General features: G+C 47.7%; 2 protein-coding genes across 3 annotated transcripts; one reads left to right on the forward strand and one right to left on the reverse strand.

Annotated features, from left to right (window-relative positions):
• The first annotated feature begins 252 nt into the window (after positions 1–252).
• On the forward strand, positions 253–11,309 carry LOC135814109 (galactocerebrosidase-like). 2 transcript variants are annotated; one of them, XM_065327173.1, is made up of 10 exons: positions 253–696; positions 1,467–1,580; positions 1,974–2,136; positions 5,779–5,883; positions 6,209–6,352; positions 6,651–6,747; positions 6,948–7,683; positions 8,089–8,235; positions 9,743–10,147; positions 10,353–11,309. In XM_065327173.1, the coding sequence occupies exons 1-10, from the start codon at positions 370–372 to the stop codon at positions 10,800–10,802; spliced, it is 2,688 nt and encodes an 895-aa protein (XP_065183245.1). In that variant the 5' UTR covers positions 253–369; the 3' UTR covers positions 10,803–11,309. The 2 variants fall into 2 exon arrangements, with proteins under 2 accessions (XP_065183245.1, XP_065183246.1); XM_065327174.1 differs by lacking the exon at positions 8,089–8,235.
• A 351-nt stretch (positions 11,310–11,660) lies between these two features.
• On the reverse strand, positions 11,661–13,263 carry LOC135814112 (toll-interacting protein-like). The gene has a single exon (XM_065327176.1). It carries the CDS (start codon positions 13,178–13,180, stop codon positions 12,236–12,238), a length of 945 nt encoding a protein of 314 aa, XP_065183248.1. The 5' UTR covers positions 13,181–13,263; the 3' UTR covers positions 11,661–12,235.
• Between the last annotated feature and the right edge of the window lie 174 nt (positions 13,264–13,437).

A 13,437-nucleotide genomic window follows, 5' to 3' on the forward strand; every position in this document is an offset into this window, starting at 1 on the left:
CTTGTCTGTTCGTGACCATGTGGACCTGGTACTGGTAGTCCAGTCTACCCTGGTCTACTGACTGTACAGCCTCGGACATACCCCAGACTCCCCCCACATGACTGAGCCTGTACACGCAGCTCCGTGGTCTGAAACACTTGAGTCACGAGACCCCAATGGCCCAGTCAACCAAGCGGACCAAGCCGAAGACGGCGAAGTAAACATGGCAAAAGCGTGATTTTGCAGACAAGCGATTGACTTCCACACCGACTGACCATGAATCATTGAATGCTGTAGATCTACCACTGGCAATGGCATTCTGCTTTGCTCGTGAATATGCAACTGCAACCTGGCTGAAACTGTGAATCGAAAGAAGCTGAGCAACCTCGAATGATTCGAGATATTCTCCCCCTGACCTGTAAAACAACTGTCGCGATATCAAGTCACCCAAATTCAACCATGAAAATGTCACTGCCCAAATTGTTCGCTACCGTTGCTTGTATTTGTTTCGTAGGCTGTGTTTTGTCCGCTAGCAATGTTCGCGCATCGCCTATCAGCTTAGATGGAGTAGCAAGGACCCTGGAATATGACGGACATGGTGCACTGTCAGCCGGGGCGTCGTCACGATTGCTCATTGACTACAGCGAACCGTATCGCTCACAGATTCTGGATTATTTGTTCTTGCCCAATTTTGGTGCCAACCTGCATCTGATCAAGGTGAGGGGGGGGGGGGGGGAGGGGAGGGAGAAGAGCCAATGATCATGATGATGATAATCATTCAGATTCTTGATTAAATTTGGAGGGATATTATGTGCTAAAACGGTAAGCAACAGATAGTTCGGCCTGTTTATCAACAAAGCAATTCCACCTCCACCGCAGTGGATCTGGAATATTGTCGTTGTGATAATGAAGCGGACCAAAGGACTGGAATGCAATCAGAGAGCAGTGTGTGTCCTTGAATGGCAATGACTGCACTGCAAGTACAAGTGGCTGGCATTTGCGTTCGCAACATCCACTCTCATTAAACTTCGGGATATGACGCAGCAATGAACATACCGGCTGTATTATACGGCCATAGCTCAAACCTACCTCCACAGAGGCACCAGTACTTGACCGCCGCCTAGACAAGTAAACCAGGGGCACTTTACATGTTTATCAAAATTCTTCTTTTTGTGTGTATGTGTGCAGGGGCATCGGAAGGCATTTTAGTGTGGTACGGTAAGCCACCTGAAGTACAATTTACGCGTGGGAGAGGGTGGCTGAGCCGAAAAATTGGCAATTTAGAGCCCAGACCAGTGCTTTATATTGACACGGGGTACCTGGGGCAAAAGGTGGTACAGTCAATACCGTAGTGATCGTACCGTGTCCGATGCCCCTGGTGTGTGTGTGTGTGTGTGTGTGTGTGTGTGTGTGTGTGTGTGTGTGTGGTACATGGTGTGTGTGTGTGTGTATGTGCGCACATATGTGTGTGTGTGTATGTCACAAAGGTTGAGATTGGAGGTGATGCGCAGAGCACGGACGGTGCCGAAGCATCTCACTGGCACTCACTCAATCCACCGATGCACAGCTGTGCCGAGGGCTATGAGTTCTGGCTGCTGCAAGTGAGTACACGTAGACTCAGAGTCGTGTGCGGCCTGCGTGAACACATTGCTTGACCGCAACTGCTGCTGACCTAGCCTTGTGCTAGTGTGGGCAAGCAGGGAGTCTCTCCCTCGAGTCATCAAACCGTCATGCATTGAAAGACAATTACACACACAGTCAGCTTTGAGTCTACTTGTAAGTAGGCTACCCGAGTCATTGCCGGGCCCATGACAGAGTCATCCCCAAGTCCATATTAAACAGAGTCATGTCCAGGCTCATAGTGGAGTCATCTCTGGCAGGCCTCTATCAAAGTCATCTCCAGGCCCATGAATGGCAAAAGCAAGGGAGAAACTGAGATAACGTACAGTCATGTAGAATGATGTACACTCTACTGCACTTCTCACTGCCTGCAGGAAGCTCGGCGTCGTAATCCTAAAATCGTGACATACGCCCTGTCGTGGGGAGCACCAGGCTGGGTTGGCAATGGCACATACTACAGCAGTCAAGGCATCGACTATCACATTGACTTCATGAACTGCGTACGGGATGTGTACGGCATACATCTCGACTACATGGGTAAGGCGCTGGGCAGAGTGACGGTTTCTTCCGTTCGGCATGGTGGCAGTGGCAGTGGTGGTAGCAGTGGTGGTAGCAGTGGCAGTGGTGGTAGCAGTGGCAGTGGTGGTAGCAGTGGCAGTGGTGGTAGCAGTGGTGATATCAGTGACAACGTGACTACAATATGCCATGTGAATATTTATTATATTGTAGTAGGTAAAGTTTACCCAGAACAGCATCATTACAAGCATTGTTTGTGAGGTAACTATTAGAAGCTATAAGCATCATCCATCCATCCATCCATCCATAGGTAGCTGTGAACTATGCAGATAAGGGAATTCCCACGTGTTTTTTGCAGGGAGTATACTATGTGGATGTGCCAGCAGCTAGGGCTGCTTTTTGCATGTGCTGCTGCAGATTTGATACTAAGGAAGAGCAGTGGGTTGCTGGGTCTACAATTGATACTAAGGAAGAGCAGTGCAGCGGGTGGGTTCGCCTGCAAGACGTTTCTAAAAAGTACATTTCGGAGTGCATGTATACCATACCGCACGTGTAGAGGGGACGGTTTCAAATAGGACACCGGTTGCAAACCGGAACGGACTCAATATTCACTTTCTCTCTTGGTATTTTGATTAGAAAACATATGTCACAGTGAGACTACTAGTATGTGTTATACTCTGAGCCAAAATTCCATGGCTCTGCGATGACCAGAAGCGCCATATCAAGCAGGTGAGTTTTTGACGTGTTGCTTCGCACTGCGACTTGAGTCAGTTAACGACTTTCGAAAAATCAACTTCTTGTCGCAGGTAAACAGCGGCTCGCCTCTCGCCAATAAAGCACCGCATACCAATCAAAACTAATGGAAGCACACACAAGGCTTATTGTTACTCTATACTGGCCGTCGTGGAGCGATAGCAATTACCTAATTTCAGACCCAGAGTGAATTTGACGTGCACTCTAAAACGTGTCCGGTTTGGAGCCACCTCTGATTTGAACTTTTTTGAAGCGAAAAATTGGGCAACTTGGAGGCAATGGGTCAACACAAAGGAGTGGCTCAGTTCGATTGACTCTGGCCCCAGAGCAAACTTCAACAAGCCAGTTTCCTTCCACAAACATATTTCGAGTGAAAAATCAACGCTGATGATCGGTTTGGGTCTATACAAATTTGGCTGTCAAAACGTCCCTGTATCGAGCCGTCTCCTCTACATGTACATAATGTAACGATATGATTATGTATGCTCGCTATATGCGAGTTCGTATTAAGTGGAGTCGACTGTACTGTATATGTGTGCATAGTATGGTGTTTATTATGAGTGGTATTATTTGCATTTGGGGGGGGGGGGGGCGTTTCCGGGGGTGGATGGGTGGGTCAAGAAAGAAGCGCCTGTTAGACGTCTCTAAGTAAATACCTGTATTTACGGACGACACCTTATTGATAACTCTTGGTTCTTCGACTCCCCGCGTTGGTGTCTAGCATATGTGTTGAATCCTGGTTGTAAGAGCACTGCAAAACTAGACGTGACAAGTCCGTGTGGGTTCACTTCCTGTGATCAGTTACACTGAGGATGCCCTCTGCAGTCGAGGACTCGAGGCACGACTTGCTTGTGCGGAGTGCGGAGATTCTACCCTTCACACAACAGCGCTGAAGTACGAATGTCGCACTTGTACACACTAGCACCAGGGAGTATTCAAATAGTTGACGACTCCCTGACTAGCTCCGTGCCTGTGGGCTGCCTGCGTGTGGCCAGAGATCTGAAAAATTCAGTTCGAATATTCGTCACCTCACGAATGTTCGAATACAGTATTCGGGATATTCGTTTCAGCGCTATGAATTTCTGTATGGTTGAAAGGTACCAGTGTTGAGGTTCATTGATATGTCGAGGTACTAGTAATCGACGACTTTCCTGTTAGCGTCTATCATGATCTTCAGGCCTTGTGTTTGGAACACCTGGATTATCTCCTTACGCAAGCGATAAGTTAGTTCCAGGGCCGGTGACGTCCATCACTATGGCCAGACCATCATCTCGATACAGTCCCACACAATCATTGCCTAGAAGAGGGTGGAGCTTGCTGAGCATGAAGGCTCCTACGAGCTCACAGGCCTCAGCTCCGTCACATGAGCCCATCGTGATGTCGAAAGGTCCATCCTTCTTCTTCTTTACCCACGCTTGTCATTTGTTGAACAACAGCAATTTACAACAGTGCAATATTACCTCTGTGTCCTTTTGGGATATTGGGACAAACAACTTTGTGTAGTCGAGAGCTTGCAGTAGGAGGTCTTCCGTAATAGATGGATAAATGTCGGTAATGTCGAACACAATGAATGTACATGTATATCTTGGCTCGTCCTCAATAGCCTTGAACCAACTGATCACTGCTGCAGTATTTTCCCAAGTTCCTGCAGACATCGTTGCGCATGGGGCCGATGATGCCGTCGAGTATGTCTTTGCTTACGACGCCCACCTCGGACTTCGTTGGGTTGATCAGCCTGCATGGCAGGCTCTCGGCAAAGCTATCCTTGCGTCTTTTAAGGTTACAAACGCTTGTGTCTCGCGAGGAATTCCATGCAGTCTTCTAGCTGGAGGTCGACGGCAATTGCTTTTGCTTCAGCGTTAATGTCCACGTACGTGTTCTTGGGAGAGAGCTTTTATTTCTTCGTAATATTGTCACGCATCAGCTTCTCGTACTGGGGGACTGGCACGCGGTACAAGTTTTGAGTCTTGTCTGGTGACACCACTATCTCGGCGCAGTCCTTGATTATCTCCCATGATGTCCTCCTCATTTTGTCCTGGAGTTGGTTAGGGGCACGACGGAAGGAAACGTTTTCTACCATGCTGTACATGTCATCCTCGAGTGCTCTTAACTCCTCTATCTGGGGTGGGCAGTTCGTGCTCTTGAAGCTGTAGGTCTTCTTGCTGGTCTCGTCGCTGGCTCCTTTTAGGGTGAAGAGTGCCTTCCACGGCATGCTTTTCACAACGTCCTCAACTGTGCTTAGTAGCTTCATAGTATACTCCTTCTTGGTAGGTACTGGTATATTCTTCAGGGAATATCCAAGCGATACTGGCCTTATAGTTCCCATTACTTGCAGGATGAAAGCGATAGTGCTCGGCCACTAGGGGTGGGAGTGAGAACACAGAGGTAGTGCGACATGATGATACCTTATTTTCCAGACGAAATATGTAGTGAACCAAACTGACAAGGACAGTCGACGACCTGACACCTATATCTAGAAAACATCTCCACATGCACAAACCAACAGCCTTCTTGTACTATCTGATCGCTCATAGCCTGGTTAAATTGACGGACTGCTTCTTGTAACCCGTATCTATTGGTAGTTTCTCTATCTACCTATCTCCCTCTCTCTCTCTCTCTCTATCGCTATATCTCCCTCTCTCTCTCTCTCTCTCTCTCTCTCTCTCTCTCTCTCTCTCTCTCTCTCTCTCTCTCTCTCTCTCTCTCTCTCTCTAACTCTCTCTCTCTCTCTCTCTCTCTCTCTCTCTCTCTCTCTCTCTCTCTCTCTCTCTCTAACTCTCTCTCTCTCTCTCTCTCTCTCTCTCTCTCTCTCTCTCTCTCTCTCTCCTGTTAGATTTCTTTTGGCTCAAGACCCGAATTAATTTGCATCAAACTGTTTGTGTATTAAATTTATTGTGTGTGCCGATCTAGGCATCTGGAATGAGCGCCCGTGGGGCACGACCAAGTGGGTGAAACAGTACCGAGCTGCCATGGATGAAGCTGGCTACACTGGGACGCAGATCGTCATTCCCGACGGTAGTATTCCGCTCTGGATGACTTACATGAGTGATGGCTCCCACGACTCGGTCGGACAGCACGCATGCCATGGCATGACTGAATGGAAGGGGCGTTCTGTAAACTAATGCAATGTATTTACAGCAGACCCTGCCAACTCTCAGTAAACACGGCTAGTGCAAAAATTACTGATCCCCTCTGCTGGGGAATGCCTGTGGTGGCACACTTGTGAGTGGAACGATGTCATTTAGTTGTTGAACGATGTCATTGCGTTGTTGAAGGATGTCATTGCGTTTTTGGAATGATGGCATTGCTTTGTTCTATGGTCTCTCATGGTTCTTTGCAGGGTGGCTTAGGAGCCAGTTAACCGATGCTCTTGTTCATGATGATGAGTTTAGACAAGCCGTATCAGTGGTCGGTTTGCACTATCCATGCAATCATCCGGCACCAGAGGTCATTGATATGGGACTCAAGTTCTGGTCCAGTGAAGGTATGCATGTATGTGTGTGTGTGGGAGAGGGGGGGGGGGGGGGGGTGTCAGATAGACTAGTTGCTATGGGTGTGGGGCAAGTGCATACAACTTCAAGGGCAGAGCCTAAGACCAGGCTATACACGTCCATCCAGGCTGTATCGATGTGTTGATGCTTTTACATGGTCGGTGTGTATTTCTACATGCATACTCGGATTGTGGGGAGAATTGTACAAGTAATATGCGATTCAAAATTACTGCTGGCCTAGCTATGATAGCCTCGTTCATTGCGTTGTGCTGTGTTGTGTCCGGTGTCCAGACTACTCTACTGTGGGTAACTGGGCTGGTGCTGGCTGCTGGGGTCGTCTCTTCAATCAGAACTACCTCAGAATGAACATGACGTCGACCATTTCTTGGTAAGCTCAATTATTACTGCATCCGTCAATATTGCTTACAGACTCTGGTGCAGAACATATCAGATCCTCCAATATACTATTTAAGTATCAGGTAAGATTTATTGAGATCAGATTCTTGAATATACGATCATCGGATGCTTCAAGTTTTCCTCTCCCGATACCAATTGTTTGTGACGTTATTTATGCCCTATTTTGCATAGGTCTCTCATCTGGAGTGTGTATCCTGGTCTGCCCTACTTTGGCAATGGACTGATGTACGCGTATGAGCCGTGGAGTGGTTACTACACAGTCAACTATCCTATCTGGACATCAGCACAGACCTGTCAGTTCAGTCAACCAGGCTGGGTATATCTTGCTCAAGGTGATCCGACCAAACAAACCGGTGCAATGGGATCAGGGTACTTGGCTGGTGGAGGATCTTTCATTACTCTTGTTCCACCAACCAGTGATCCTAGTTCAACTCTGGGAAAGAACACTGTAGCCATCGCAGGTGGCGGAGACTTTTCTCTCATCATTGAAAAGCTTGAAGGAGACTGCCTTCGCTGTAAAGGACAAAACACCACAAATGAGACTGTGGAGTTTGTGCTATCAGGTGGTCTTGGTGGTTATCCTGATGGCTCAGTGAAGATCAGCTCCCTGAGATTGTTTTGTACAAATTCCACTGTTGGATTTCACCAGCATGCTGATGTACTAGTTAACACTACGGATGGTTCGTTCCGAGTGGACATGTACAAAGACTCAATCTGCACGGTATCAACAACAGTAGGTGCACACCATGGTGTCCATCCTGATCCTCCAGCATCACAGCCATTCCCCTACTCATATTCAACATCATTTGATGATTACAACAACATCAGCCAACAGGCATTGTATTTCACTGACCAAGGAGGCTCATTCATTATCCAGGACGAAAGCGGAGACAAGGTGCTGCAACAGGTAACTGAGTCTCGATTTTCACTGCCTTATTTTCTGGAGTAAAAAGCGGCACTTTGAACGCCAGTAATTCACCCAAAAACGTCGGTGCGGCTTATACTATGATTGTGTGTTTATGTACGTCCTTGATCCGTGAAGCCTTCAACTCAAGGTTACATTATCAGTGACGGGATGCACCAGGGCACTAGTGACGCTTTGTGGCCTGATTATGCCGATTACGTTGCCCCTTTTTCTTCTTCTACGAAATCCACATATCTCCCGACACTGGGGTGAATAATGGAGTGTGGTTAAACCGCTGGCACATCACGGAGTAAGTTACTAACGTATTGGTTTCCCTGCTCCACTAAGTGATAAAGACGCGAAGAGGTGAAAACGTTGGCGTGGCCTTCTTGTGTTTCCTTACATCAGGTTGTTGTGGAGCCACCCGGACACAACCAATGGTCTGGTAATCCTTTGCCGACAACAATGATAGGCAGTGAGGATTGGAACAACGTCCATGGTCAGGTCATGCTGCGGCTGGACGAGCCGCAATGGCCCGCGTACAATAACACATTGGTAAGAAATTGACTCGGATGGAGAGCCAAGGATCAATTTATAGAAGAATAATAGGACCAAGGAACTACTTCAAACAAATTAAGGCGAAATTCAACTCGGATGGTGAGCCAATTAAAATATGATGAAAAACCTCTGTTAGAGCTCATCAGCACAGCTCAGAGGACCGAAGCGCAGCTCTTCGCAATGAAATACGTTTCCGTGAAGCAAAGCATTTTTACAAAGAGCTGCAAAACCCACCAAGAGTGCTCGAAATGCTCCAAGAGCAGTGGGCGTTGCACAAGGCGAGCGGCAAGGGTTCGCGGTAAGGTAAGAGTGCTCAACCTAACGACATTGCTGACGCTAGGGAGCATAATAATAACCAGATCTTATACAGTCAGCGAGTGCGATAAAGGTTTTGTGCCATTTTGTCGCACTCACTGACTGTATAAGATCTGGTGACGTTGGTGGACAGTTACAACTCGTATCATTTTGTCCTTCTCCTTTTTCATCATAGGTACTTCTAAGTAAGAAATTACTAAGAATTTTAATATCACGTCTAGTCAGTATCTGCTCTAGGATATCAAACCAACCGGGTACACATGTACCTGTCACAACTCTTGCAACCGGGTCGGAGCCGGGTACGCAACAAGTGCGGCTACTGCTAGCCTGTCACGGTGTCAGTGTGCACACCCTTGAAGTACAGAAAATGTACTCAACGTGTCCTGTACAATATTCCAAACCAGGTCACAAGTGGCCCGGTGTTCTTTTTTTTCCAAACGGGTCTAAGTACTCCCCCCCCCCCCCACCACCACCCCCAGGTTGCTGACCCGGCTCTGGAGCAGATACTGGTAGCGTGTCTACTATGCACTGGAGCTGCTGGGCTGGCACGTGAATTATGACCTGACGAGGAGAGCATCACCATGGAAGTCCACTACACGTCCCGGTGCATGTGGTACTGGCATTGCACAGCTGCCGGACTTGCAATATTCAGAACTTACATGTACACAATCTGCGGACAGAACTGTTTCGTCCTTTGTGGGCTCATAAAATGAGGCCAAACCTGGTAGCAATGAAAATATATTTCCTAAGCCAGATTTAAACCAGGCCCGAACGTTAATACATGTACATGAATTTAAAAGATTGGGTTTGACTTGCAAGCATTGAATAATGACACTTGACCTCATTTGGGGTTACATTCTCATACGGAGCATGTACAATCGCACTTAACCCGTCCGAACCAAACCTTGCCCATACAAACAAGGGTTATGTCCTGGGCCCCCTGCTTGTTTGCATCTCGTCTATGAGCTTGACCTGTCTCTTACTCTTCTCAGATACTAGTGTATGAAATACTATAAAATTTAATACCTGTCGACTTTGCTACTTCTGTAGACCTTTCTGTATTGTGTGTGTGTCACGTGTGTGTGTGTGTGTGTGTGTGTGTGTGTGTGTGTGTGTGTTTGTGCATGGGGGGGGGGGGTGCTTGCGTGTGTGTGTGTGTGGAATACTGTGTATGCATGTTGGTGTGTAGATGGCAGGCCTGTGCCTGAACGTACCTACAAGTCGGTGGATACGCGGCGGCAAGTCCACTCCCGAAGGTGTCTGTGTACTCGTGACAAGACCTGTGGGTTCTGAGAATGGTGTCTGGATGGTGGTTGTGCAGAGTCTTAGTCGAGGTCGAACCGTACTGCACCAGAGCCCGCTGTCAGAGGCAAAATCCTGGGTATCCATTACATTGATGGCCAATGCAACATCGTACGAGGCTTCGGTGAATTCCGATACGGCCACCAACAATACCTGCACCGAATGTGCAGCGCATGCCGCTGGCTATGCAGCGTTGACCTCCGGCTGGAATATGGCAGTGTTCGATAACTTCTCGGCCAAAGCAAGTCCACCTCCAGTGCCACCGCACGGCTCATGGGTCCAGTCATTGAAGGTCAGTGTATGCTACTGTGATTTAGAGTTGATTGTTCATCACTTAGTGTTGTTATATAATAACTTGTCACTGAATAGTTAGTACCAGAGAGTTGTAAAGTACCAGTATTTTACCACTCCTGTTAGGATCACTGTATCGCAAGCACGCAAAGGAACTCAACATTGGCACAATTACATGTATGCTTATGTTCTCATGTTTTTATTAGATTGCAAATGCTGCGCGTCGCAACAACTTCAACGGCCCAGTGGGCGCTGCCGTGCAGCCCGTCAACGGACCAGTGCATGTGTCGGCACTCGGTCGTTACTATGGCAACGGTAACGGCAATGGAAACCACACGCTGGCCCTTCTGGAGGTGTCCGGTGGGAGAACGATTGCCGAATGTACTGTCAGCGGTACATCCTCTCCGGACACACTGGGCTTTGTGTATTCTGACCTGCCAAACAAGGTCACCTTGCTGCAGGGCGAGAAGTACTACTTTACATCAACCGAGGTGGAGAAGGGAGACTACTTTCTCGGTTCCGGCAATAACAACCCATACGCCACAACCACGGCCAATCTGGAGCTGCTCTCGTCCGTTTATTACTTTGAGAAAACATGGCATGAGATAGATACAGTGGGGACTATGTATGGTCCCCTAAACATGATTCTTGAATAGATGTTACCGGGAACCATGCCTTTATACTGGGGCAGAAAACACACGATTGCCAATGGACCGAAGCACTGACTATTGCGTGTAGGTCTAATTGCGTGTGAAGTTTATTAAAAATCAAGACTTCCATTTTTTTCATTTCTCACCGATCAATCCACTTGTCGAACTCCTTTGCTCACCAAGTTGCATGCTCTGCTGATCCCGGTCATGTGTCTAGTGGGAAATACATTCTATTCTGCTAGAAGGTAATGCTTGTGGAGTTTCGGAAGTCAGGTTCAGCTCGGCGGATTTCACTCCAGAACTCCCAACACTGGCTTCTGCCACCTTGTTTTGTCACACCACACCGCTGAGTCTGTGCAAATTCGAACCATTATAGTGCAATTCCACTTCTTTTGCAATGCAAATACCTCTTATCAAGTTTCAAGTACAGTACGTACAGTCCGATTATGGATTTCAGCTCAAAAACGTCATCCAGTAACAGTGTAGCTTTCCAAGAAATTTTACTTATTTTTATTCTAAAAATAGTTCTCTGTAGGGGAGGGTGCCCGTGCATGGCCCGGTGAGTACTTGCCCTTCCCTGCCTTCCATGATCCAGTTGAGACACTGTTGTATGTAGTGCGTACAAGTATTGCACTACATGTGAATGGGTACTCCACACAGCATCACATGCAAGACTGACGCTGAAGAGAGAAGCAACACTGGTATGAACTCACCAGCTACAGCTACTCCAATGTGATGATTCCGAGAGCTTGGGTTGGACAAGCTGGTCAGGTCTCAATACCACTGCTGCTGTGCCGCTTCCTTCATTATCATACTGAAGTACAATGTCATGTTACTGAATATAGCAAGCCAAGGAGCTCCGGGTGCAGTTGATAGTGACAATTACAGAGCAAAAACACGAAAATGCTAAAAAGAAATGAGGAAACTAAGGAACTGGAGGAATAGGCAAAAATGTGCGTGTAAAATTCTTCAAGTGATATCAGCAAAACAGTAAAGCAGAGGCTTGGAAACAGGACGTGAAACTGATCACAACACATGGTGGGAAGCCGGTTATGCGGCAGAAGAGGACTTGGAACACAGTTTTAAAATAAAATAAAGTCTCAGCAAGGAAGACAGCATGCAGAGTGAGGAAAGGGAGTGTGCACATCAGGAGATGGCAACTGATAGCGAGGTAAAAAAATATTCAACATACTCTTTGAGTGTCAAATTATACGTTAGCTCCCCTACTATAAGTATGCGTGCACTAAATTGACAGTAATGCTAGCCATGGCGTAACAATATGAACACAAAAGTAATTTTTGCAGCTGGCAAACCCATGAAGATAAAAGAGAGATGTGAAATGCTGCTGCAAAACATAAGGCGTGGTGAGGCACAACATAGTTAGCGTGCAAGTCAAGCAACCCGGTGCACTTAGCACGCCGATGCAGTACTCCTTCAGTTCATCCCATGGATACCAGTGTGTCGACCGCTCTCTCCATATGGCCGCCGCAGTTCTCCAGGATCGACCGCACAGTGTCGCGCGGCATGGCCGGAAACATGTCCACTAAGCTCTGCACGTCGTTCTCACTCACCGACTGCACGCCAGCGGGATTAGAGAGAACACCGGGTTGCTGCTGCTGGTGTGCTCCTGGCTGGCTCATGACCTGCTGCTGCTGCGGTTGCTGCATGACCGGCATCTGCGCTCCCGGGATCATCATTGCTGGCTGACCGTACCCACCGATCATGACGGGCTGCTGAGGCTGCATCAGCGGCTGCTGGACTGGCGTGAAGGACATGATCACGTTCACAACGCCCTCCTTACCCTCACCCTGCTTGCCATTCAGTGGGTACCACTCGTCCGCAATTTGAGACTCGTTCAGCAGGCTGTCAGGCAAGGTGATGTGGCACCATGCAATTCTGTCCTCCGTACCGAACGCACGCTCATCAAATATCTCCACATACATAGAATTAATGCCAGATGGTACATTACAGCGTAGAAGCTTGTTCCATCGTGGCGTTTTGCCAGCATTCGAGGCAGTTGGTGTTTCCATTACAGAATGGCCCACTCGCACGCGACAGAAAGGATCCATCCGTGTAATGCCATAGTTCTTAGTGAGACGAGCCTGGTTGACGGTAATATCCAGAACACCGATACCGGCTGCTTGGGCGGCATACTGATGGCCGTATGTTGGTGGAAGTTGCGATGGAGCAAGGGCAACAAACTGTTGAGGTGGAGGAGCAGACACAGTTTGTGCTTGACTAGTGGGTTGCGGGGCAGGTGGTGTGACACGAAGGAAATCGTCAGTCAGAGGTCCGAGAACAACCTGACTCCGCCAACGCTGATGGCGTTCAGAATCGAATGCGGCCATCTCTTCTGTTAGAGCGACAATATCCTCATCGATCATCAGATAGAACTCAAACAACTCATAGGACGAAACGTGAAACCAAAAATTCTGAAGGGAAAGGGGCCACAAACAAAACGATTTTTTCTGAAATACTTCAAGTCGCATGTCAAAAAAATCTAATGGCGATGATGTCGTCATCGATATTATCATGAAAAAGAAGATTATCATGTCGAGCATGTCTGATGATGAGATGTTGACGTTGACAGCAGCTAGCTATTTCTGCTCATCACTCATCGACATCACTCAATCAGTTTTTT

Source organism: Sycon ciliatum, chromosome 4 (assembly GCF_964019385.1).
Source record: "Sycon ciliatum chromosome 4, ocSycCili1.1, whole genome shotgun sequence".
NCBI lineage: Eukaryota > Metazoa > Porifera > Calcarea > Leucosolenida > Sycettidae > Sycon > Sycon ciliatum.

Bases quoted from the DNA above. Each gene is read 5' to 3' on its own strand.
- LOC135814109 (XM_065327173.1), top strand. From the start codon at position 370: ATGATTCGAGATATTCTCCCCCTGACCTGTAAAACAACTGTCGCGATA. The intron at 1,581-1,973 runs GTGAGTACACGT...CACTGCCTGCAG, and splicing joins ATGAGTTCTGGCTGCTGCAA to GAAGCTCGGCGTCGTAATCC. The intron at 6,748-6,947 runs GTAAGCTCAATT...TATTTTGCATAG, and splicing joins ATGACGTCGACCATTTCTTG to GTCTCTCATCTGGAGTGTGT.
- LOC135814112 (XM_065327176.1), bottom strand. From the start codon at position 13,180: ATGATCGATGAGGATATTGTCGCTCTAACAGAAGAGATGGCCGCATTC.